The following is a 27,512-nucleotide window of genomic DNA, read 5'->3' on the forward strand; positions in this document are numbered from 1 at the left end:
TCCTAAACAGACAAGCCACCTAAGGGTAGGCTCTTTTACATCCGACAAGGATCACATAGCGCGCTATACAAAAAATCCAAATTTGGTTCACACTTCGTAAAGGAAGTAGCTCGATTCGTGCCCAGACAAATCATATAAGCCGATACCACTTCGCGGATTTTAAAACGGTACGAATCATGTTAAAATCACAAACAGGCAAAACGAAAGCCGATTTGTCATCGCACAGCCTCAGTCTGAGAGTAAACCTAGGTCTTGCCCTAAACTCAGCCTTGCTGGTATCTTAACATCTCATAGGCAAAGCGTCAACGACGCGAGATCCCAAAACTTGTCTCTTCACTCAATTATGTACGTTTTCACGAATTTTCGCGTAAATCGTAAACCGCAGGAAAATCTCGCTTTGTACAAATGACGGATACGGTGATCATCAGGGAGGCAGGAATGAGACGACAACTCACACCCTGTCCCTCTAACTTCGATAGACAGAAGTTCTGAAAACGCAACATTAATATTTTATAAAGATTGAGCCGCAGAGTTCAACAGATGCCCTGAAAAAGGCCGGGATTCGAAGCCACCAACAGCCAGTCCCGCAAATACACATCATCGCCTCTTAAACGGCCGAAACACAATCAAAATAAAAATCCCTAAAGGGATTGATAAACCTAGACGCTCCCCAGAGCATCACCTTCATCCTCAAAACTCACCCAAAGAAGGAACGGTCTCACCGTCGCCTCCATTGGTCGCACCACCGCTGCATGTCTCATATGCGCTGGCTTCGCGATCCTTGACTGCCTGGTCCTGGTCCTCTGAACCCTCCGAATCCAAGACAAGGGTGCACACGGATTTCAGACCAGCGAGAATCGAGTCGAAGTTGCGAGTCTCCAACTCCTCGAGACTCTGAATCTTCTGTTGAAGACGACGGACTTTCGAGGACATATGTTCTTCTCTTTCTTCACATTAAGCAACGAACTCACGGTCTTCCCGACGTCACGTTCAAGATCGCCAATCAAAGGTGATGTGGATTTCCGCAATGAAATACTCTTTGCCAAAAATTTCGATTTTCAACTCATAATCTTCCGCCCGCAAGATCGTCTCCGCGTCTTACAGGCTGGGGGGCTAACTGTTGGGGTCAAAAACGGTTATCTCGATACGGAAGAAACGAGAAGTAATCTAAGTTTGGACATGCCGAACGACAAGGAATCCGCCTTTAAACTTCAAAGAGCCCGTTCTCTCAAACCGTGAGGACCCAGAAAACGAGCAAGATATCAAATCGAAGCCCTCGCCGAGATGCAGGTGCCGGGCGGCTAGCGCCCGTGCTGGCCGTGGCCGCCGGGCGGCTAGCGCCCGTACTGGCCGTGGCCGCCGCCGGCTAGCGCCCGTGCTGGCTCGGGTCGTCGGGCGGCTAGCCCCCGTGCATAAGTTCTAGGCCCCGGCCGTCAGAAGTCTGTACTTTGCGTCTTTCCCAAGTTTTCGCGGAACGAATCGTTGAGATTCCGCATACAAAACTCTCGTTCTTACTCCAAACTAAGATCGTCGGAAACACTTCGGAAACTCGTAAGATATCAACGGGAAGGAAGATCTTAAATTCTTCGTGCGAAACAGTGATGGTTATCTTAAGACACCACTCATCTCAACTCTACGAAGGATTGAAGATCTTCCGAAGAAATCGTAGAAAACAACGGAAGTCCCAGAGACGGCCCGAAAGGGACCAAACGCGATCGGACAGTCCGCTTACGATTATCTGAGGTAGATACGACGATTTACGTTTATCTTTACATAACAAGATAAATGCTAAATTTCCAGAATGATAAATGTCAAGTATCCCGAAGATAAATTTCAAATTTCCCGATAAACATGAAGGCCGACGAAAATGGAAAAAGCCTGCTTCGCGGCCCAAAAGGAGAATAGACCGTCATAAGGAGGAGTATATAAAGGAGCTTTGGGAGAGAAGGAAAGGCAGAGCAAAAATCCTAGAGGGAAAGCAAATCCGAGATTGGAGACCTAGAGAGCTCCTGTTAGCTTAAGAACTTAGAATTTAGGCGGTAGACTAGCAAGGCAGGACCTAGAACGTCTGGCCGCCTCTCGTTCTATTTTCATCTTGTCCGCAGACTCATGTCTCTCTCGGAAGGATCTAACAATCCTTTTACTTAGAGTTCCGCACATAGAAACCCTAGGCATTATTCTCGACATGCCCGTTTCTATGACTAACGCTCGTACTAGACGAACTCCGCCAGGCAGTTCGATCTCTTGTTCAAACCCTTCCAACTGAACTACGTCCGACGTGATCCTCGAAAGGGGTACATAGGCAGCCTTCCTTAAGGTCCAGTCTCAAATCTTAATAAAACCTTTCCGCATTTATTTGATCACTTGTCGTTGGTTGTCGCAGAGAATCCGGACCTTCAGGGAAAGTTAGGTTTACTTAGCTTTCCTCCGATTTACTTAATAAAAATCGACAGTGAGAATTTCGGTTCCCACAGGAATGTCAGATGAGAATTGCTAAGTTGTTGACTAGATGAGTTTAGTTGCTAAGCTAGGATAAGGCATGATGAACTTCTGTGATTAGGATTTTAGACATGAATTGCAAACCCATAGAGTGATGACTTCAATATATTGAATCCTTGAGTTCCTGCTATTTCCAAACCTTTTCCAAAGACTACTGTTTTTGCTTGAGGACAAGCAAATGAGTAAGTCTGGGGGAATTGATATACCATGGATTTTACTCGTTTTTAACCATGGTATACTAGTATTTATTATATATTTAATCTGTTTTCTAGCCTGTTAGGTATGTTTTCAGGTTCATGAGCATTTCGTGAGAAAGTGATATTTTTGGAGCATTTTGGAGTACAAGAGATGATACACCCGAGTTGACCATTCAAGACTAAGTCGGAAGTCAACATTGCGATTACAATCGATCGATACTCATCCTGAATATTTCTACTTTATTCTATCTATGCAATCTCATCTCCTTTTATATTTCTACTTTATTCTATCTATGCAAATCTTTCATCTATCTATTGTTATGAATTGTTTAGCTATGTCTGAGTAGTATACTTGTTAGATCTAGGGTTTAAATAGGTTTGTGGGATTAACCCCAAGCTATAATTGCTAAGTTGTGATACTCATCAAATGGATTGTACCCTATGCTTGTTTTAGAGTAGCTAACTAGAACATAAATCACTAGGATCTTAGATTATCTTGAATTATCCATTTGAGCGATGCCTCTTTTCCGTTGAGAAGAACGACAGTTCCTCCTTGAGACCTCGCGGTCATATTCAGTTCGCGCCTAGACAGATCTAGAAGCCGTCGATCGATACCCTAATGGTAAATCGATCGGCGCCGCGAAAGGTGTATCGCTCGATATCTCAAAAGGATATCGACCGACTCTTTTTCTGTGTCATCATGCGAAAGGTGTGGCCAGAGATCTAGATATTTTAACCAGTGATTCATTCACATATGTTAAGCGGCTGAGATCTATAGTATCATGCAAGCAACTTATTAAAGCATTTATAGAGATTATAATCTACATCCCTGAATAGAAACCCTATGTCTAGCACTCTTTATCCCATTTAAACAACCCTTCATATTGTTAGTTGGAGCAACTGCCTTGCTCATTTTAGGATTTGTTATTTTTATTTCTATCATATAAACCAACCTTGCCTAGGATTGATTAGTAGATTTTATTTAATTGGTTCCCTAGCTCCTCGTGATTCGATCCCTAAGTACTACAGCTGTACCTCTTATTTGAGAGAGTAAGCTCTACTGGGTAATTTGAGTACTATCAACTCCTTCGAGTTCTTCTGCCCATCTCCCTTTCTTTTCGTCCAGGCGTTTCTTAAGTCCGTCGAGGACGGTCTTATTGATCGTTTCTGCCTGTCCGTTGCATTGCGGATATCTGGGAGTTGATTTGTTTAATCGTATCTTCCATTTTTCGCAAAATGCTTCGAAGCGGGTAGAGATGAACTAGGATCCGTTATCCGTTACTATTTCGTATGGGATTCCATGCCTGCAGATAAAGTTTTTCCATACGAAATTTTCGACTTGCGCGTCCTTTATACTTGCGTATGATTCGGCTTCTACCCATTTTGAAAAGAAATCCGTGAGGACCAGCAGAAAGCTTTTTTGCTTGGATTTGTGAAGAGGTCCTACGATATCCATAGCCCAGCGCATGAAAGGGTATGGCGACGTAATGGAAGAGAGTTCTTCCGCAGGTTGCCGAATAGTTGGAGCATGCCTTTGGCATTTTTCACATTTTCGTGTGAATTTTTCGCAGTCTCCGATCATCGTTGGCCAGTAATAACCGTGGCGTTTTATTTTCACGGCGAGCGACCTTCCGCCGGAATGATTTCCGCAGGAACCAGAGTGAACTTCTTCCATTACCTTTCTAGCCTTACGTCCTTCTAAACATGTCATGAGTGGTCCAGAGAATTTCCATTTGTAAATTTCTCCGTCTACCGTTACATAACGAGCGGCTTGGGTTCGGACTTTTCGAGCTGCCCACTTTTCGGGGGGTAATTTTCCGTCGATGATATATGCTCGTATTGCCTCCAGCCATGGCGTATCGCAGCCATATTCGTTTTGTTCTGGCGTTTCTTCTGATTCGACCGCGATTTCTTCCTCGTTATCATCTTGAATGAGATTGATGACGACGGGAGGTCCAATGCTCGGATGTTCAATGAACTCTTCCGGGATTACTCTTTTAAGCCCCGGATCCGAACTTGAGGCCAGGGCTGCGAGTGCGTCTGCTTGCGTATTCTCGAAACGAGGAATTCGAGTGAGGGCGAAAGAATCAAAGTCCTGGGACAAATTTTTGACTAGTTTGAGGTATGGTTCCATCCTTTCGTCCCTGGCTTCGTACTCTCCGCTATACTGGCTCGCAACTAGTTGAGAGTCGCAGTAAGAATGGATATTTCGTATCTTCAAACCGTGGGCTAACCGTAATCCCGCGATAAGGACTTCGTACTCTGCCTCGTTATTTGACGTGTGGAACTCTAATCTAAACGATTGTTCGAGGATCTCTCCGGTCGGCGCCGTCAGACGGATGCCGATTATGGATCCTTGTTTTGACGACGATCCGTCAACGTGGAGGAGCCAAGTTAAGTTAGGCTCTTTGTTAGTTATGGCTTTGGTTGGCAGCTCCACCAAAAAATCCGCGAAGACTTGAGACTTTCCACTCGTTCTATATCGTATTCGCTGAGTTCGACGGTCAACTTGGCTAACCTTCCCGACTGGCTCGGACTATGCAAGATAGTTTGGATGGGGAATGTTGTAAGGATGACGATAGTGTGGGATTGAAAATACGGTCGAAGCTTCCGCGCCGATGTTACGACTGCGTATGCTAATTTTTCCATCAGGGGATAACGGGTTTCGGCGTCCAGCAGTGTTTTGCTTACGTAGAAGATGAGTTTCTGATCCCCACGTTTTTCCCGTATCAGGACGCCGCTAACGGCAGTTGCCGATACTGGTATGTATAGGAATAGAGGTTCCCCTTCTACGGGTTTTGCGAGAACTGGAGGAGTTGCCAGATAGTGCTTTAGCTGTTTGAAAGCGTCTTCGCATTCATCCGACCATTCAAATTTTTTGTTTCCCCGCAGGATGTCGTAGAAGGGTAAGCATTTGTCTGTTGATCGGGATATAAACCGATTAAGTGCTGCGACCCTCCCGGTCAATCTTTGTACTTCTCGTTTGTTTTAGGGAGAGGCCATCCCGATGAGTGCATCGATTTGTTTTGGGTTGGCTTCTATCCCGCGATAAGTTACCAGGTATCCGAGGAATTCTCCCGATGCTGCGGTGAATCTGCATTTGGCCGGGTTAAGTTTCATGTTATGTGAATTCAGCCGAGCGAAGCATTCCTCAAGATGATCGACATGGTCGTTAGCATGGAGGGATTTGACGAGCATGTCGTCAATGTCAACCTCCATTGTTTTTCCGAGTTGATCGGCGAACATTCGATTGACGAGTCGTTGATATGTTGTGCCGGCGTTCTTAAGGCCAAAAGGCATTACTTTGTAGCAATAAGTTCCGCGATCCGTAATGAACGCTGTTTTCTCGCGGTCATCGGGATTCATCATAATCTGATTGTACCCTGAGAATGCGTCCATGAAGGATAGGAGTTCATTTCCTGCTGTTGCTTCGACCAGCCGGTCGATGTGCAGCAAAGGGAAACTATCTTTCAGGCACGTTTTATTGAGATCGGTAAAATCGACGCACACTCGCCATTTTCCGTTCTTCTTTTTGACCACGACGGGATTTGCAAGCCAATCGGGGTAACGGACTTCCGTTATGGACCCCACCTTAAGAAGTTTTTCGACTTCTTCGTTGACTACGGTTGCTCGTTCGGGGCCTAGCTTTCGCCTTTTCTGCTTGATTGGTTTGAACGTTGGATCGGTATTTAGTTCATGGCAGGTAATGTTAATGTCAATTCCGGGCATGTCATCCGCTGTCCATGCGTATGTGTTGAGATTTTTCTTAAGACAGGTTACGAGTTTTGTCTTCAAAGGCTCACGGAGATTGGCTCCGATTTCGACACACCGTTCTGGGTACGCTTCATCAAGACAAACCGTAATTACGGGTTCACAGGTTGGTTCGCGTTTTTCTTCTAGGGCATCAGCCCTTCGAGATTGCCAGAAGAGTTCAGCCAAATCCTGCGCGTCTTCGTCCGAAGTCTTTTTCTTAGTTTTCCTGGAGCGATATCGAGATCGGACCTTTTGCGTTTGAGTTCGGCAGCGAGGCATATCTGTGATATTCTGGGGTTTCCCCAAATTGTCTCGATCCCGTGGGGGGGTCGGAAACTTAAGGCATAGATGATATGTCGATAGAACTGCTCTCATGGAGTTTTTCCAGGGAGTGCCCATGATCGCGTTGTACGATGCCGGGAGATCTACTACTAGGAATTCCGTCAGTTTTTCTATCGTTCTGGCTTTGACTGCGAAACTGATCGACCCCGAAGTGATGGGGGCTCTCATGAAAGCCCTACCAGCGGGCTGGAATCTTTCGTGATTTTTGACGGATCGACCTGCATCTTTTCGAGAGTTTCTTTGAAGATGATGTTAACCGAGCTTCCGGTGTCGATCAGTACTCTTGTGACGTAGATGTCGTGGATTGCCAGCTTAATTACCAGGAGGTCGTCGCGAGGTTTAGCCTGTTCGGCCGCTGCTCCCTCCCTGAATGAGATCTCGCCTGGAAAGGATGAGATTTCCATCTTGTGTCTGATTGTTGAACGGTTTTTACGGGTAAGACTAATATGTACCCCCTGATAGAACCAAAATCGAGGATCGTCCTTTTTGGTTCATGGACACGATCCAAAGTGACGATCTTATCAACCAGCTCGACTCAACCAAGGTTTCTCCACCAGTTCGTGCTGATCACACCGACCGAGCCGCATGTTCTGTCCACTGTATTGACCCGTGTACGTCTGGAATGGAGCTTCGGCTAGAGCCACGACCAGGAGACCGAACTAACCGTACAAGAGCTCGTCTTTTCCGTTCAACTCGACATTCTAAGACCCATGGTCGAGCTAGACTTAGCTTGGGTCGTGAGGAAACCGAAGAAGGACATGCATTCTCATCCGGACAGTCCCGCACGTGTCCTTATCTTTATCATGTGCATCCATCTTGTTCGAATGCATCTAGACACTTGGACGAATCTTGACTGGTCAACATCAGAGTCCGCACTTTTGACCAGTCTTCATCAAAATCACCAACCTTGACCAAGACTACATAATTTTCTGCACATGTGACTCCCTTTAATAATTCTAGTCAAAGGTTGTATTTCCTATGTATCTTTTTCCGCACTTTCTTTATTTCTTTCTTTGACTACAAACACTATAAATATGTAGTCTCATTCATGAATAAAATCAGTTCATTTTGGTTTCATTTTTGTTTCTATTCTCTGAGTGAGAGAGAGAGTTCTTAGCTAGTTCATCGGTGTGAACCGGCTTGTTGATTTGGTGGTCAACCAATCATCTTTGTGTGTTATTTGGTGGTTAGCCAACGCATTACATCCGTTCTTTGGTGGTTAGCCTTAGATCGAGGGTATATCAAGAGTCATTCCGCACCTCTTGACGATCCATTCATTCCATCCCAGTTCCAGAAGTGCATTTGCCTTCTCGGTCCATATCCAACATCCGGTCAAAGCCATCCTTCCCGATTTTGGGTCTATCACCCCCCCTCCTTCTAGCGCCAAACTTTGGGAACCGAAATTCGCACTGTCAATGTTTCGTATAAATAAGGAAATTAGAGAAAACCCTAATTTCCCAGAGGTCTCGGATTTCTGAGAAACCACACGTCAAGCAATAAGAACACGACAATAACGGAAAATAAAAATAAAAATCGTAAAAGAGAGCAAGAAGGATTTTATTCCGAAGACTTCTGACGTTTCGGAGAATGATCGATATACGAACACTCGATCGCTATAGCGACCGAACTTTGTCCGCAGCTCGGTCGCTATAGCGACCGAGCTTCGTATGATCCTGTGAATATCAAGTCCCTATTCTTGTGTTTTAACGATACTTTGTTATCTCCGATGATCATGTTTTGACGAGAACTTTATTTAATTTGCGGAACTTTTCGCAAGATATTTTTTTTTTACGATTTTCTTCCGTAAAAATAAAATAAATTTTTATTTTATCGAATGTTTCGATACTAACTTTGTAACGACGGTTTTTGACCCCAACACCCCTCAAGACTCAGACTTTACCGAAGTGTTTCGCCTTCTAGATAGGGTTGGGTGGGCATATACCGTCGTGCAAATTGTGCCTTTTGCCCTAGGGTTGTTAGGGAGATGATCTCAAACTTGTGTTATAGTGCTGATGGTGTGTTGATTCGTGGTAGTCGATTTCGTTTCGATCCTAATGTGATTTAACACCGTAATGCTCACTCCCCATGTCAATCGATCTTTTGATTGGGAGACTTGCAAACTATCGTTGGTGATCTCAGTTCTCACTGGATACCGCTGCTCCGACTGGCCTGTTTTCACACTGAATGCTCTCATTCCTCCATATCAAATATTCTACTGCGTCTGTGAACTAAACTGGCTTCCGGGCCCTGAAACTAATTCAATGATCAAGCGGTGCATTCGCTTGATATATGCTCTCTTGAATCGCCGAGCTATCAACTTTGGCGAGCTGGTGTATGATCAGGTTCTGGCCATGGCTCGCCAGTTTGATCAGCAGAAGAATATCATCTTTCCCAATCTTATCTATCAGGTCCTTCAGTATCAGAAGGAAATCCCCGTGCTTACCGGAGATGAAGCACCCATTGGAGTAGGAGTGAACATTTGGAGCATACGAGCTGATTCGCCAGGACTAAACAACTGCGGCCCGCGAGGACGTAGAAGGATCGATGGGTAAGGTTTTCGTCAGATCGTTCGCTCATTCAGGAGGGATCCATGTGATGTTTTCTAAAGAACTTATCTCGGTTAAATGGTTCACATTTTTAAATGTTTTTGAACCATTCTCAACTCTATGCTTTGAACTTTTTAATTTCGGTCTGTAATAACGCTTAAACATATCGTATGTTTAATTAATAGGTGATATCGTTTGCTATTCGTATTAAATATCAAGTATCACTAACTTGGTAAACTATCTTGAGTGTGTTCGAGGGTTTTCGTGAAAATATGTGCAGCTAGTTACTCAGAATTATACAGTGCAACACAACAGCTGCAATCGGTAGGGGAATAATTACCTTAAACTTAGACAAGTGTTGCGTTAACTTGCACTCAGCATTCGTTTTCCTTGCGCAATATTTATTGCCTTGCCTTGCTATTTATACAGGTAAAGCCACAGCCAGCAATCGGCAAGGGAATAATCACCTTAAACTTGGGCAAGTATTGATGTTCCCTTGCCTATAACCTACCATTCGCTTACGATTAATGTAATGCCTTGCCGATGTTTCTTTTTGTTCTTTTTTTCAGGCGGTCCCTTTGCTTTAACTCTACATTGCTGCATTAACTCTCCGAGAAAGGTGTTAGGTAAGCAATATTAGTGGTCTGGTGGAACACTTTAATTTTCTATTTAACTCACACTGGGGCTTCATTTAGACACCAATAATACTCCTCTATTTAAGGTGCATATTATCAATGTTAAATAAACTCTTAAGGCAAAATAGTATGTCTTATTTTGTCCTTCCAAATCTTCCAGACGAAATCATTTCTAAAATAATTAAAATTGTTGGGGAGGAATCATTTTGGAATGTTCTTCCTTTCATTCAGGCTGGAAAGCGCGGATACGGTCTTGTCCATGACCCTTATGTCTTGGAGAGGTGTAACATAAGTCCTATGCTCGACTTTGTTAACTGCCAGATCGGCAAATATGGAAAATTCCGCAATTTCTTCCTCAAGTGCGTTAATATTGGGAATATTAACGCTGTTTACTATGAAGGTCTCCATCTATCCATGATTGATTAATCGGCTGAATAAAGATGTCTTCAATGAATACCCATATATATCACCCAAACAACAATGTCGCAACTTTGCACATTGATCGATTATGTCCGTCTTTGTTGCATTTGGAACACACGTACCCCCTTTTATCCATGAAGTGTGGCCTTGAAGAAGGCATCCAAGTCTTGGAAGCAAATGTTCCTAATCACGGAATGTCAACCCTTGCCTTGGGTATATTCAATGTATGTCTTGGTAAAGATATCGAAGCTAGCCAAGTCTTTCAAGAGTTCGAAGTCAAACACGCAGACCTTAGGTCGGAAGCACTCATTGGAATGGGAGATCAGCTTGAGTTTCAATTATCATTGTTCGATGCACCATATTTAAACTCATACGCCTCGACTTTCAAATATCCGGACGATGAGGTAATCCAGTCACATGTATGCATCTATAACCATGATTACACTGTCGAAAGCAAATGTACTGCATAAACTGCAGTCTATTTTGGCTCTGTTGCAAAATCTGTGAGATGCTTTGAAAGAAGAGAAACATTTGCTATTTTTGTATTCTCCATGCCGCTTGCAGGCTGTTTCGTTGCTCTGTACAACTAGGTACACTTAAGAAATTCTTAGTAACTAAACAAGCTGAAAAAGTATGGCAAGACAATAATGTTTTACGCAGACCGATGGCAAGGAAACAGAAACGGTGTGCCAGATCTAAGGTGAGTAATTGTCAACATAAATATGAAATCCATCAAATGTAAAGATCTAGCTATTAGCGATTACAGACCTAGCCGAAAACAACAAAACAACCGTAGTGAGTTCAACGGAGGACAACAATGACAATATGCTAAACTGACCAACACTCCCCCTGAATGAGTGATTAATCAGCTGAATAAAGATGTCTTCAATGAATACCCATATATATCACCCAAACAACAATGTCGCAACTTTGCACGTTGATCGATTATGTCCGTCTTTGTTGTATTTGGAACACACGTACCCCCTTTTGTCCTTCATTGTTGAAATCCATCAAATGTAAAGATCTAGCTATTAGCGATTACAGACCTAGCCGAAAACAACAAAACAACCGTAGTGAGTTCAACGGAAAACAACAATGATAATATGCTAAACTGACCAACACTCCCCCTGAATGATTGATTAATCGGCTGAATAAAGATGTCTTCAATGAATACCCATATATATCACCCAAACAACAATGTCGCAACTTTGCACATTGATCGATTATGTCCGTCTTTGTTGCATTTGGAACACACGTACCCCCTTTTATCCATGAAGTGTGGCCTTGAAGAAGGCATCCAAGTCTTGGAAGCAAATGTTCCTAATCACGGAATGTCAACCCTTGCCTTGGGTATATTCAATGTATGTCTTGGTAAAGATATCGAAGCTAGCCAAGTCTTTCAAGAGTTCGAAGTCAAACACGCAGACCTTAGGTCGGAAGCACTCATTGGAATGGGAGATCAGCTTGAGTTTCAATTATCATTGTTCGATGCACCATATTTAAACTCATACGCCTCGACTTTCAAATATCCGGACGATGAGGTAATCCAGTCACCTGTATGCATCTATAACCATGATTACACTGTCGAAAGCAAAGGGTACTGCATAAACTGCAGTCTATTTTGGTTTTGTTGCAAAATATGTGAGATGCTTTAAAAGAAGAGAAACATCTGCTATTTTTGTATTCTCCATGCCACTTGCGGGCTGTTTCGTTGCTCTGTACAACTAGGTACAATTACGAAATTCTTAGTAATTAAACAAGCTGAAAAAGTATGGCAAGACAATAATGTTTTACGCAGACCGATGGCAAGGAAACAGAAACGGTGTGTCATATTTAAGGTGAATAATTGTCAACATAAATATGAAATCCATCAAATGTAAAGATCTAGCTATTAGCGATTACAGACCTAGCCGAAAACAACAAAACAACCGTAGTGAGTTCAACGGAAAACAACAATGACAATATGCTAAACTGACCAACACTCCCCTTGAATGAGTGATTAACCAGCTGAATAAAGATGTCTTCAATGAATACCCATATATATCACCCAAACAACAATGTCGCAACTTTTCACGTTGATCGATTATGTCCGTCTTTGTTGCATTTGGAACACACGTACCCCCTTTTGTCCTTCATTGTTGATTTACGTCCGATTATGTACATCTTCCGCTGGGAAATCTTTGCCATATTTGGTTTTGTTTTTGAACCCTTTGTTTTTTTACCACCCTGAGTTGGCTTCTTCGATCATGGGCTACTCTGGAAAAGTCCTTTTCTCACCGTGGTTGATGGAGTAGTCGGTGCTGTAATCTTTCCCGAGTATTTTGGTTTCTTTCTCGATGACGGATTAGTTGATGGCGTCCTCCGCGGTGGATTGGTTTGCTTCTCTTTTAATGGCGTACTTGGGAGCTGGACTACGACAATGTTTCTTTGTTGATGTTTTCTGTGAAGTCTGATTGCCTTCCTTTCTCGCCGGAGGTGGATTGCTAGTACTCAATGGTTGGTTCCTCTTTTTCAAAAGTTGACGCTTGAATCTCTTAGCTTTTTCAATTGCAGATAAGTATCTCTTCATCTTAGACCTACCACGTTGTTTGCAAATTTCGGGTGGCAGACACACTTGACTAAGTACATCAGCTGGTGGGATCAAATCTTCATGCGTAGGGTTAATAGGTTCTGCGTACGCTGCAACCAAGTAGCCTTTTGTGTAAACAGGATCCACCAGGTTTGCTTCAGCAATTTTCCGAGATTGAGCCACTTTAATTGCGTGCTCACATGATATCTTATCGAGATCATATTGCCTACAAGTACAACTCCTCTGCAAAAAAAGTAAGTCTATGAATCAAAACTGAGACAAATGAGAACATGGCAGAAGTGAAAGTCTTTCTTCTCATACCTTTTCTAGATCAACCATACAGTTTAAATCTCCACCAGTATCATACGAACGGTTTGCATCAATGTGTTGAACAGCTAATGTACCCATGTTGGCGTGTCTCATATGCAGTGCGAGTTCAACTGCATCTGTGAAGTTTGTTTTCAACGAGACAGCTTTCTCTCGCCTTTCCGCAAACCATCTTGAAAGCAGCTTTCTAATTGAATCCACAAAATATGCAATAGGAAACGCTCTTTCCTCCTTAAGCACGCCATTAATGCATTCTGCAAAATTGCTTATCATGATATCATATCTGTCTCCTGGAAAATGTGAATGAGTCCACATTTTAATATCTGCAGTTGTCAAATATCGGTGTAAATTGCTGTTTTGCCGTCGAATGACTTCAAACATAGCGTTAAAATCCGCCTGTTGACATACCCAAGCAGCATTTTTCGCCAAAGCTACCATTGGGGTCTTTTTGCGACCTGTGATCATGTTTTGTCCAAGGTGATATAAGCATATGCCCCTATCAGCTTCCGGAAAAACATTCGTAAGAGCCTTGGCTATTGCTGGGCATCGGTCAGAGACGAAAGCCAAGCTTCGACCATCACCCACCACACGACGCAGCTGAGTAAAAAATCATTCCCATGCAGCTGCATCCTCTCCATTAACAATCCCAAAAGCTATAGGATATAAACCCCTATCTCCATCCTGACATGCAGCCACTAACATAACACCTCTGAACTTACCACTTAGATGTACTCCATCTATAACAATAACCCTCCTCATGAACAGAAAGCCTTTGATACATGCGCTAAAAGCAATGAACAAATACTTAAATATGTTTTCTGTATCAAGTTCAAGCTATGTTATTGTACCTGGATTGGTCTCCTTTATTCTGTATAGATACGTCGGTAAGTCTTGATAGCCACTGGCACTAGTGCCTCTAACCATATCCTGTGCATATGCCAATGCGCCATGAGCCTTCGTATAACCGATTTCAATTTCATAAACTGCCCTCATACAGTCCATTATATGTTTAGGTCGGATTCCTTTAAGATCACTACCACCACTAAATCCCTCAACATACATCTCGCCAATACATTTCGCATTTGCATGTCTGTTACGAGAATACCTAACGGCCGTAGAGCATGTATAAAAATCAGTGTATTTACGAACGAGGAATTCTGGAGATGATATCGACATAGTAGAAGCACGTAGCTTCTAGGAACATCCAGGAACGAAGCACTTTGCGTAAAATAAACGCTTCCATGACTTTTTGATGATGAAATCAAACCTATCGATCACTGAAATCTTGCGTAATTTCATTATTAGTTCCTTCTTGCCACTGAATACGTCACCACTCTTAATGGTTTCACTCTTCCGCAGCTGTGATGGCTTCATTGTCTCAAGTGATGGCTTCACAGTCTCCTGTGATGGCTTCATAGTCTCATGTGATGGCTTCTCGTAATGAACATTTCCAAAACTACCAAAATTCGTGGCAGCATTCTCTCCGACAGCAGGCTTTTGATTTCTATTCACATCACGACGACCTTTGTTTGCAGTCAATGAGACATAAATACACATAACGCCCGTCTTGAGCAACGTGATGAAGCTTGCTAGTTGTCTGTCGCTGCTCAAGGAAATCGGAAAGGTATTGCTAGCCATTTGCTCCGTCATACGTTTAGGCAACATATAAGAGAACTCGACCACATTCAGGTCACTAATATTGTAATATCCACAAACCATGCGGACAAAATCCTCATATCTGATATCGTCTTCAACAAAAAAAAGAATTCCCCTTCTTACATTGATCAAGAACGAACTCTCCGCCAACATTACCCATCTTCCATTGTCCAAAAACAATAATTAAGTGCACCATTATCTGCATAATAAAAATTGCATCAGTAGATCCGAAGATACATTGAAAAACTAACGAATTGTAGCGGCAAGAGAACAGCATTGTTAGGCAACCATTAAAAAAGACTTGGACTTTGTTCATAAATCATAACAATCAACTGTTTATCGTACCTGGTGTTTCTCAGATGTTTCTCAGATCTGGTTTCGAGGTTTCGTCAATCAAATCGAATGTAATCTGTTCGTGTTCAACCAATAAATTCACTTAATTTATCAGATATAAACGAAGATCTGAAAGCAAACAAAGTATGAGGGTGAGAGCCGTTGAAGGTAAAGTGTCTAAACAACAATGAATCTGAAAGGGGATAGAGCTAAAGTGTTGTTTTTTATTTCTCTTTTGTTTTAATTTCTATAAAACCAATAATGACATTATTGTGGTAAAGGGGTTAAATAGTCATTTCAGAAATAGGATGAACATTTTTAACAATTTTCATTTGGAAGAATACCAGTCTCATTTTAGTTTTTGAAAATAGGTTAATCCAACAATTGACCCTTTATTTTATAAGATATAAGTGAAAATATTGAAAACATTAGTTTTGAGAAATTTCTAAAGCAATAAAGATAAGTTGTTCTTATAATCTCAAGTGTTTCCATAGACTTTCACATACATGTATGGAGGAGTCGTGAACTGAAGGTATGCAATTTTTAACCTTGTTAAGAAAAGAAAACCTAAGGGCTACAGAACAAATTTGTGTCGGCATTTTGTACGGAACTTATCAATTGCACTGTTTGTCGTTCAAAATTGAGCATGTTCCAGTTTTAGGGGACAATTTCTCAGCCTCTAATAGTCTATTTTGTCTTTTTCGTTACACAGAAAACGTAGAATGCGTTGTTCAATAAAACCATCTTTCAATACAACATATAATACATTCACGTAACTGGGAGACAATTTCTCAGCCTCTAAGGTTGTGATAGGGGACAATCTATCAGCCTCTATTGTTGTGATTGGTAAATATCAAAGTAAACAAGAATAAATAAATTAGAGGCTGATAAATAAAATTTATTATCTTTATATATTATTCTATATTTTTATTGATTGAAATGTAGTTAGGTGTACATGTAATAATATTTTTTATTAAGAAAATATACAATATTAAATGATTTTTAAAATGTGTGAATAAATCTAAAATAAAAACTAAAACAAAAATGAGTCTACAACGATAAATTTTATAAAACAGAAAACACATACTCAAAAAGAAAACTTTGAGAACAAAGTTGACAGGTATCATTTGTTTAAAATTTCAATTGATATAAAATATATAAATTATAACTACACAATTAAAATAATATTATCTCGGTTTTAATAAGTTTCATTTAAAGTTTTGTATATGAATTAATAAATTATTAATAATTATTCTAATTTATTTAATAAAAATTAATTAATTTTCTTAGTTAATGAATTTAAAAAGAGAAAGACTCTGCATTAAAATGTAAAATTACAATTATAATAAAATAAAAAAATTAAAATGATACTTAATAAAAATTAAGGTAGTATTAAATTTTAAAAAAATTGTCAATTTTTTACCTATAACAATGTTTTGAATGACTCACGAATTGTTTTTGGCATAAATAAAATAATGAACAGTATAATTTTTCATAGTTGTAATAACAGTATATTTAACAATCACAAACATATATTTCTGTAAAATTAGTTAGCAAATAAAATAGAAAAATACTTTATATTAATTGAAGATTCAAATTCTACTTAGCTTATACTCATCCGTTTCAAAATGTTATATATCTTAGATTTTTCATACATATTAATAAAAATATTAAATCTTATTTATATATGCATATTTTGTGATTATCTTTTCTCCATAATTTTAAGTAAGTAAAAATTCAATAAATGCAATAAGTTTTTTAAAATTTTCAATTAGTAAATAAAATATGCTTTGAAAATGTAAAATAAATATTTTTGAAACAAAAATTTTTTTAGAGTATGTAACTTTATTAAACCGAAGGAGTATATAATACTACAAAAAGTGAGCAAAAAAGTTATTGAGATTAATTAATCTTGGGATTCTAGTTTCTCGCCAGGTAGACTAGTTATGGATTGAACTGTTGCTCCACAAATCTCTATGCAAAGAAAAATAGTAATATGATACACTTTTCTAGTAATATGATACACTTTTCTAGTTAAAGTAGCCCCATCCTAAAATAAAAATAAAAATGTAGCCCAATCTTATTTCTAATTTTCTCGCCAGGTAGGCTAGTTACGGATCGAGCTGTTGCTCCACAAATCTCTATGCAAAGAAAATAATATGTTATGATCCAAATCTTCTTTCTAATTTCCCATTTATAAACCCTTTCCCCGTTTCGTTATTTGAAGTATAACGTTTGAGTTATTCAGATCGTAGCTATCACTCTTTTTTTGTTTCCTGCTTTTTTCATCAACCTACCCTCTTTTTCTAGGGTTTTTTTGTTATTCAAAAATATTTTGATCAAATATAATTTTCTTCTTTGTTGTTGTTTGCATCTATCTGTCGATTATAATATGGTTGAACTCTTGTTTTTTCTCTCCTTTTTGGTGGAACTACAAAGTAATTGCTATCAGATAAATCTTGAGAACGAACTAATGAAAAATGGAATGAGTTTTGTTTCATTACTTTTTAAGAAACCAGTTTCATGGCTGTCTTTTATCGCCCCACCACTTCTTCACATCATAGGGCTTGATTTCTCGCAAATCATCCTCACCTTAGCTGCTGTGTTGTTCTTCTCATTTTTCTTCTACTCTTTCTTTTTCCCTCTCGCAATCCAAAAACCAAACTCTATGAAAGACTCCAAGCTTCGAGCTAAGGATCTTAGTCTTGGTCAACAAGACACTTTACGGCACATTGAAATATCTACGAGCACTTATGATATTGTTAAAAATAAAGATGAAGAAGACGGAACAATTCCTGATGAGGAAAGCCTCATAGAGCTCTCCTTACCAAGCGGTCACTACGTTGGCCAGCACTTCAGTACTATGACTGGTCATCAAAATTTGGGGCGTATCCAACTATTAGCCGAGTCTGAAGACGATAATCTGATCGAAATCGATATTTCAATCGGATCCATCAAATGTTCCAGGTTTCAGATCAACGCCTAATACATAATCATTTTTTCTACAACTACGAAGGGACTAAAAGATTCGATGTAAAGTAATCATTCCGCAATTTTAGCACGTCACAAGTTCTCTGTATTTTTTTTTCTTTTATGAACTATGTGGTATTTATATCTGCGTTTTGAGAACTTGATATAAAAGTTGTATTTATTCATATACTAGGGTAGGATCCGTCTGTGCTACGCACGAAATATAATTAATGTATTATGTACAAAATTATAAAAATGTATCTTATTTTTAGTGTGTTCTATGAGTTTTTGCAGGAGTAATGTATTAAAATATTAAGGCTTTAATAATGTTGGTGTGTAAAGGTTATATGTCAGTTTATTTGTTAGTTTATTTTTAGATTTGAATCTTATTAAATTTAGCTGATTTCTTAGAAAATTTGATGTGAAGATAATATTCTAATTCTTTAACTTAAAAGATTAACTACTTTTAATTATATAAAAAGTTTGTACACGTCAAGTCGAACTTTATATTATTTGAACTAATATTGAAATGATCATAATTTATGTTATTATGATCAATACTTGTAGTGTATATAATAAATTTCGCAAATCTATTTGTTTTCTATGTTTGCTAATTTGCATATTAAGCTATGCGACTCTTCTTCTTTCTATATATAATAATATTTGAGATGTATGAATATGAATTGAATTCTGATAATTAGTTAAGCTTTTCTTATAATGTCTTTTTTTTTACGTCAAAAGGCTATTCTATTACTCAAACTTGAAGTAGATTGGGTAGCCAAACCGGAATAGAACAACCAACAAAATGTAACTCTCTATGGAAAGATCTAGCAGTTTTAGCTAAAAAATCTGAAACTTGATTTCGCTCTCGTGGAACATAAGTGAGGCTGAACTCCGGGAAGCATATCTAAAGTGTCTCTATCTTCTCCAATTCCATCGCAAAACTTGGCCAGGCTTGAGGTTCCTTCATCATTGCAATCAGCTCTTTACAGTCTGTCCCAAAGTTTTGGCATGACGAATACTAAAGCATACTCTCCATCGCCGATCGCAGTGCTTCTACTTCTGAATGCAAGGCTGATTCACGTCGAGTGAGATTCTTTGTGTCCATAAGTTGAATTCTTTCTCTAGAGTCCATCCATGCCCATCCAAATCCACTAAACTGAGCAGATAATATCCAGGATCCATCTAACAAGCATATATTTTCCAAGCTTATGACTTGGGGTTCCTCTGTATTGATTACATGTTCCAATGGATTCACCGCCTCATTTGCATCGAACCATGCTTGGCATTCACTTTCTGCATGTCTAACTAGCTCCAAAGGATCTCTGTCTATCCCTTTGAGAAGTTTATCATTTCTGGCCTTCCAGATGTACCATATTAGCCAGGGATATGGGTCTATGTCCAGTTCTGGCTGGATAATATTATTTTTTCTCTAGAACAGGCAGTCCATATTCGCATAGATGCTCGGTAGTGGGAAGATATTTGGGTTTGTATAGCTGGTGGGCATTCAAAAATAGCGTGGGTTACAGACTCTTCTGGTTCTCCACATCGTGGACAATAATTATCAATACCTAGCCTTCCAGTTTTGCCCAATGTATCTCTCTTTTAGGTGGATTGGAGCTCCACCAGAACTGTGCAATGGCACTCGTTAGGTTTTCACATATCTCCAACGGGAGCAGGAAAGTAGACATAACGTATGTTGGCATGGCGAGCAAAATTGATTTAATCAGTACTTCCTTCCCGCCTTTTGAGAGCCATATACATGTCCATCCATTAACTCTATGCATCAAGTTATCCTTTAAGAATGCAAAAAGTTTGCACTTGGAGCCACTGATGTCTTATGGGATACCTAAGTAAGTTCCCATTCCTCCTTCATTCTGTATTCCTAGTGCATCTTTGATCTCTGGTCTAGTATTTGCAGTAATCCTCTTACCAAAGAGTAAGGACGATATATCAAAGTTGATACATTGGCTTGAAGCTTTACCATAGATTCTGACTACTTTCATTACTTCTTTACATTCACGGGACTCCGCCTTTCAGAAGAAAATGCTATCATCAGCAAAGAAAAGGTGGGATACCGAGGGGCACGCGCGTGTAACGCGCATCCCTTTTATCTTCCATGGTTCTCTGCATGATTGAGAAGTCTAACGAGCGCTTCCGTGCATAGAATAAAAATGAAAGGAGACAAAGGATCTCCTTGGCGTAGGCCTTTTCCAGGAACAATATTTCCTCTTGGCTGTCCATTCATGAGTACCTTGTATTTCACCGATGTGATACATCGCATTATCCAGGTTATCCAGATTTCTGAGAAGCCCATCTTCCGCATGACAGCTTCGATAAACAACCATTCCATCCTATCATATGATTTACTCATGTCCGTCTTAATGGCCATTCTCTTGTTGCGCCCGCTTGGTTTAGTTCTTAGTGGATGGAACATTTCCTGGGCGATCATAATGTTATCCGAAATCTGTCTTCCAGCAACAAAGGCTGACTGGGTTTCCGATATCAGTCCTGGTAGGACTTTCTTTAATCTCTGGCATAAGATCTTTGAGATTATCTTATAACTGACGTTGCACAGGCTAATGGGTCTGCACTGAGACATTTCATTAGGCTTTGTTGTCTTTGGAATGAGACAAATATTTGTATCATTCAATCCATTCGCCATAGTCCCATGTAAAAGGAAATTATTAACCATAAGAGTTAAATCCTCCTTTACTATATTCTAATATTTCTGATAGAAAAGCGCAGTCATCCCATCTGGCCCAAGAGCCTTTTCTGGATGCATAGAAAAAAGTGCCTATTTGACCTCCCATTCAGATACCGGTGTTGTTAGATCATCATTCATTGTCCCAGTAATCGTCGTAGGAACATGGGCCAGCGCCTCTTCAATGTCCTCTGGATTAGATAATTCAAAGATCTGTCTAAAGTAGCTAGTAGCAATGGCCACTAATCTTTCTTCATCCTCAACTACATTGCCATTTGCATCGAGTAACTGGGTGATTTTATTCCTTGCTCTTCTTTGATTTGTTAAGGCGTGAAATGTTTTTGTATTTTTATCACCTTCTCTCAGAAAAAACACACGACTCTTTTGTTTCCAGAACATTTCAATTGCCTTAAGAGTATCAGAGAGTTCTTTCAATGCTGCAACAATCTCTTCAGTTGTAGCATTATCGCCTGAGTACAAACCTTCCGCTTTTTCTTTGAGCTCCTCCACTAGCTTGGCCGAGTTAATGTTATGTCAAAGTAGTTTAAATTCTATTTATTATAATCTCAGTCTTTTACACTACAAAAAAATGGTTTTTATTAGCGGACGAAAAACGCTATCTGTCAATACGATAGCGGTTTATGAAGCTCTGTATCATCGCTGTGATAATAAGTCAAGCACTTTAGATAGCGTTTTTTTGCGCTGCTATCTTTTGTTCCGCTATGATAGCGTTTTTCTATCTGCAATTAAATATTATTTAATAGCATATAATTTTCATTTTTGTTTCTATTAAAAAAAAATTAAAAACATAATTAAAATTTAAACTCATTTATATATTTAAATTTTTTTTATTAAATAAAAAGATTTATAATTAAACTGGTTTACAATAAAAATATGATTTACAAATTAAAAGTTTTAAACCAAATACTTTATCAGTATGCGCTAACTCTTTATCAGTATTCCAGATCTGTGAGCAAAAACAATTGATTTTATTAGAGAATAAAAAAATGAAAAGAAGATGAACACGAAAAATATAGACCAAGGAGGAGGAGGCGAGGGGTCATGGTGATGGTGGCTTCCGAACTTGAGCAGAGGTTGTGAGGTTGAATCCATGAGACAGACGGCAAGTTTAATAGATCGTGGGATGATGATTGAATAGGTGATGAGAGAGGAGGATTGATGGGAGAAGATGATGAGAGAGGAGTGTTGGACCCAATTTCGGTCCATTAGGCTAATGGGCCTATTTCAAGAAAGCAGGCCGTGAAGGAGAGGCCCGCGAGAGGAGCTCGATGCGATGACGAAGTCAATGAAGAACACGGAGATCGCTGAGACGGTTATGGGAAGAGCGGAGTCGAGATTATAAAAGGAAAGAGAGATCAACATGTGAAGGACAGCGAAAACCCTAGAGAGAGAGAGAGCACATTATACACTTTTACCTTTCTTACTTTGTCTTAGATCCCGATCTTGATCGATCTCTTTTGTAATAGTCAATCTCTTTGTTATTCCTTGTAATTGACCTCTTAATCAATAAAAGTCCATTTTGTCAACTGAATTCCGATTACATCGTTGTGTTCTAAGGATATTGTTGCCTACATCTTTTGTCATTCCCCAGTTTACTTTACAAACACTACAAAATACTGAGTGTAGATTTTAGGTTATACATTTTGGCACCGACGGTGGAGAAGATAAACGAAAAACATTCTTGCTAAGAACCCGATCTAAGATTTCTAAGCGTGAACATGGATCCCAGCCGACAAGGACAAGGATTCAATAGCTCGAGATCAAAAAGATCCGCAACCTCCAAACATCCCGTACTCTTCCCTCCGTTTCCCGAGGTAGGAAGCGATCATCGACTAGGAAAGACGATCTCAAATAAAAGCGCGATAACCTTCTCTCCTTACGAGAATGTCGAACTCGATATGCCCCATGATGATGCTCTGATCATCACGATAGAACTCGCTGGCGTAGTTTTTTCAAAAGTCCTCACCGACTCCGGGTGCGTAGCCAACCTGCTATCGCACGACACCCTTGAGAAAATCAATCGACCCGACCTGGCGGTCAATAAATACGCCCCCCCCCCTTTACAGCTTCGGAGGTGGAAGCAGAGTACCCCTATTAGGGAATATAGCGATCATCATTAAACCATACGACCTCGAACATGAAACCGAATTTTCCGTGATGCCCGACCTCTCGCCTTTCGATGCCGTCTTAGGACGACCTTGGCTCCATCGAATGAGGGCGGTCCCCTCGATTTATCACCAGTGTGTAAAATTCATATCCCCAACCGGGGAAAAGACCATCTACGGAAACCAAAAGCAATCGCGATCTTGCTACATGGTAGAATACCGCAAGATATTTCCACAAGGACCGAACCAACCAGTGGTGCGAGATCCCTCAACAAGAGACCCCGAGAAGGATATCGCATGTACTGTTTCCTTAGATCCGCAGTAACCAGAGAAATGCGTTAGCATTGGACGCCATCTCCAACCAAAGATCAAGGACGACTTAATAATTTTCCTGAGAAATAATATTAATACATTCGCATGGTCTGCTGCTGATATGCCAGGCATCGACATCAGCGTCGCATCATGCGACCTAAATGTCGATCCGACGTTTAAGCCGATCAAACGGAAACGAAGAAAGCTTGGGCCGGAGAGAGCCAAAGCAGTAAACGATGAAGTCGGTAAATTGTTGAAAATCGGATCGACTCGCGAAGTCCAATACCCGGACTGGCTTGCCAACCCGGTCGTCGTCAAGAAAAAGAATGGGAAATGGAGAGTATGCATCGATTTCACAGACCAAAACAAAGCTTGTCCGAAAGACAGTTTCTCGTTTCCTCATATAGATCCACTGGTCGAAGCTACGGCCTGTCACGAGTGCTCTACTTACATGGACGCCTTCTACGGGTACAACCAGATCCTCATGAACCCTGAGGCTCAGGAGAAAACGAGCTTCATTACCGAACGTGGAACATACTGTTATAAGGTAATGCCCTTTGGACTAAAGAACGTCGGAGCAACCTACCAAAGGCTGGTAAACAAGATGTTTTACAACCAATTGGGTAAAACGATGGATGTTAACATAGACGACATGCTGGTAAAATCTTCAATAGCCAACGACCACGTTCTCCAACTCCAAGAATGCTTAACATCCTAAATAGGTTCAGAATGAAACTAAACCCGACCAAATGCACGTTTGGAGTAGCATCTAGAGAATTCCCTAGATACCTCGTGACCAAAAGAGGAATCGAAACCAATCCTAAACAGATTTCAGCGCTTATCGAAACTTTATCCCCGAAGTTAAAGATGTACAAAGGCTCACAGGAAAAATCGCTGCACTAAATCGTTTCATCTCGAGATCAACGGATCGGTGTCTTCCGTTCTACAAGCTTCTTTAAGGAAATAGAAAATTTGAATGGAACACCGATTGCAATGCCGCTCTCAGCGAGCTTAAAGCCTATATAAGCAAGCCCCCCCATCCTATCTAAATCCGTTCATGGCGAGCTCCTATACCTATATGTTGCGATCTCGGAAAATACAGTAAGCGGAGTACTAGTTCGCGAAGAAAATAACGAACAAAAGCCGGTTTACTACATCAGCAGATCTCTGTTTGATGCCAAAACGAGGTACCCCGTAATGGAAAAACTAACCCTAGCGGTGGTAAATGTCGTGCGGAAATTAAGACCGTATTTCCAATCTCATACGACCATGGTGATGACGCCGCAACCATTACGAACGATCCTACAGAGCCTGAGCCAATCCGGAAGACTAGCAAAATGGGCAATCGCGCTTGGAGAATACAATATTGAATATAAACCCCGAACGAGCTCGAAGGCTCAAGTACTAGCAGATTTCATTATTGAGCTCGTTCTTAGCGAAACTGACGATAACGACAAAATCAGAAAATGGAAACTCCATGTTGACGGAGCCTCCTCAAAGCAAGTGATAGAACCAAAATCGGATCACTCTTTCGGTACGAGGGGATATGACTCCGAAGATAACTGATGGATCGAGGAGTGACACTAAGGGTTGCGGAATAGCCCAAAGATACTACCAGAGTTTCGAAGGTTGCCGGATGTGACGCACCGGTCCAACACAACGAAGTGTTCCACTTGGAGATAACCTCACCAAGAGAAGTATGAATGTTCTAAGCAAAGAACAATAAGAGAAAACTCAAAAAGAGAAGAAGAAAATCGATTGTGATTTTTATTCATGAGATACTCACTTATTTATAAGGTTTGTGAGTCAAAGAAACATAAAGACATTTGTGGGAAAAGACAACATAGAAAATATAAATGAATGAAAACAAGACATAGATATCTGAATTTTGACTAAGACTGGTCAAGGTGCGGATCCTCATGTTGACTGGTTGACTGGTCTAGATTCATAAAGCTGTCCAGATTCATTCAGTGGTGATCAGGACGTCCGCGGCCAGGAGTAGGACGAACGTAAGGCTGCCCGCATGGTTAATCGACGATGATCCATGAACAAATGAAGAGATAGGTCGACCCAAATCTTCAGAGAGCCTAAGTAACATCCCTTTGGAGAAGTTGGACGCATCGATCATCATGAAATCATCAAAGTGGTTGGAAAGGTCGTGATCAGCCTGATCAGGGCGTGCGGTACATCCCAAACGGGCCAGGAAAGACAGGCTAAGTCCAGAATCTGATTCTTCTCGATGATCATGGGTTCTGGCTTGACTGTTGGCTCTGGAATGACGAATGGGTCGGGGAAGAACGCATGTGGGTCAGCTGATTCAGTCATCAGGTCGTGGATCCATCTTTAGGTCGCGTCTGGGTGCACGCGGGTCGATCCGGTACACGGCTCTGTCCGTTGATCCGGTACGGCTGAATGGCTGAACCTCAGTTGGACTGATCTGATCGTCCTGAGTCTGCTCCAAGTCCTGGTCCAGGTCATGGGTTCTATCAGCAAGTGTCAGGTATTGGGATACAACTTGAATCCCCAACTGGAGAGATGATCGAGCAATCTTTCCGCCTAGGCTTCAACGCATCAAACAACGAAGCCGAGTACGAGTCTCTGATCGCTGGGCTACGACTCGCCCAAAGCATCGGAGCCCGGAAGATAAGCGCCTTCAGCGACTCGCAGCTCGTCACGAGCCAATTCCACGGCGAGTACAAAGCTAAAAATGAAAGGAAGGAAGCCTACCTGGCGGTACTACGAGGGATCGCCCAGCAGTTCGACGAGTTCGAGCTTACGAGGATTCCGAGGGGAGAAAATACATCAGCAGACACCCTCCCCGCGCTAGCATCAACGTCGAACCCAACCATAAGAAAAGTAATACCGGTAGAAGGCATAGATCGACCCAGTATATATCTTCCTCGCAGAGGGATTACCAACGGCGAAGACAATCTCTCACTAATTGGGGCATTTGTCACTCGTAGTAGATCCCAGTGAAACACTCAAGAACCAGAGGAAGAGGAACTCAGAATTTTGCAAAGCCGAAGGAATCCTGGCGAGTCCTCTCGAAGAACCTGATCAGGCGTCGCAAGATCGACACCTACTCGCATAGACCCCGAAGAGACACCTGTTCACGAAATAAACAACGAGTCACACAAAGCTTTCCAGAATAAGCTCGAAAGCAGACCAGATTGGAGAATTCCAATACACAATTATATTGAGACAGGAGAACTCCCACCGGAAAGATGGAAAGCCCGAAAGTTAAAAGCTCGGAGCTCGCGCTATTGCATCATGGAAGGGAAACTCTTTAAGAGAACCTTCAGTGAGCCATATTTGTTATGCGCATCGCCAAAAGAAGCCTCAATCATCTTCAAGAAAACACATGATGGATCATGCGGGAACCACTCCGGTGGACGATCCTTGGCAATTAAAATCAAAAAGCATGGTTATTTGTGGCCAACTATAATCAGCGACAGCAAACAGTTCGCAGCGAGGTGCGACAGGTGCCAACAACACACACCTATGTTGCACCAGCCAACGCAAAAGCCATCAACTATATCATCGCCGTATCCATTCATGAAATAGTCCATGGATATAGTGGAACCCTTTGTCTCGTCGGGACCGGCACAACTACGATTCTTGTTAGTGATGACCGACTTCTTTACCAAATTGACCGAAGCCGAAGCCTACCAAAATATCTCACTGGAACTACGATGACGAACTTCTTTGGAAAAAATATCATATGTCGACACGGTATTCCGTACAAAATAGTTACAGATAACGGACCCCAGTTCATCTCGAAGGTTATCAAAGATTTCTGCGACAAATGGAAGATCAAGATAAAGTTCGCAAGCCCTCGATACCCAAAATTTAACGAACACGCCAAAGCTGCGAACAAAACGATAGTAAACAACCTAAAAAAAGAGACTCGATCTAAAAAAGTCTAAATTGAGCGAGGAACTGAACGGCGTGCTATGGGCATGCCGAACAACGCTCCATACAACAACCCAAGAAACACTATTTTCCCTATCGTATGGAATCAAGGCAGTAATACCAGCTGAGATCGAGGTCCCATCTCAGCGACAAGGGATATGCCCGATAACGTCGAGCTAAACGAAGCACTGTTACTCGAATATCTAGACAT

The 27,512-nt window shown here is 41.0% G+C and overlaps 2 protein-coding genes across 2 annotated transcripts; one reads left to right on the forward strand and one right to left on the reverse strand.

The window, feature by feature from the left end:
- Positions 1-12,736: 12,736 nt before the first annotated feature.
- Positions 12,737-13,726, reverse strand: LOC108831127 (uncharacterized). The gene is made up of 2 exons (XM_018604692.2): positions 13,283-13,726; positions 12,737-13,204 (listed from the first exon to the last, which is right to left on the reverse strand). The coding sequence occupies exons 1-2, from the start codon at positions 13,724-13,726 to the stop codon at positions 12,737-12,739; spliced, it is 912 nt and encodes a 303-aa protein (XP_018460194.2).
- A 3,943-nt stretch (positions 13,727-17,669) lies between these two features.
- Positions 17,670-18,291, forward strand: LOC108831124 (uncharacterized). The gene has a single exon (XM_018604690.2). It carries the CDS (start codon positions 17,670-17,672, stop codon positions 18,261-18,263), a length of 594 nt encoding a protein of 197 aa, XP_018460192.1. The 3' UTR covers positions 18,264-18,291.
- Positions 18,292-27,512: the final 9,221 nt, after the last annotated feature.

The sequence above is a fragment of the Raphanus sativus genome, chromosome 4 (genome assembly GCF_000801105.2).
Source record: "Raphanus sativus cultivar WK10039 chromosome 4, ASM80110v3, whole genome shotgun sequence".
NCBI classification, from domain to species: domain Eukaryota; kingdom Viridiplantae; phylum Streptophyta; class Magnoliopsida; order Brassicales; family Brassicaceae; genus Raphanus; species Raphanus sativus.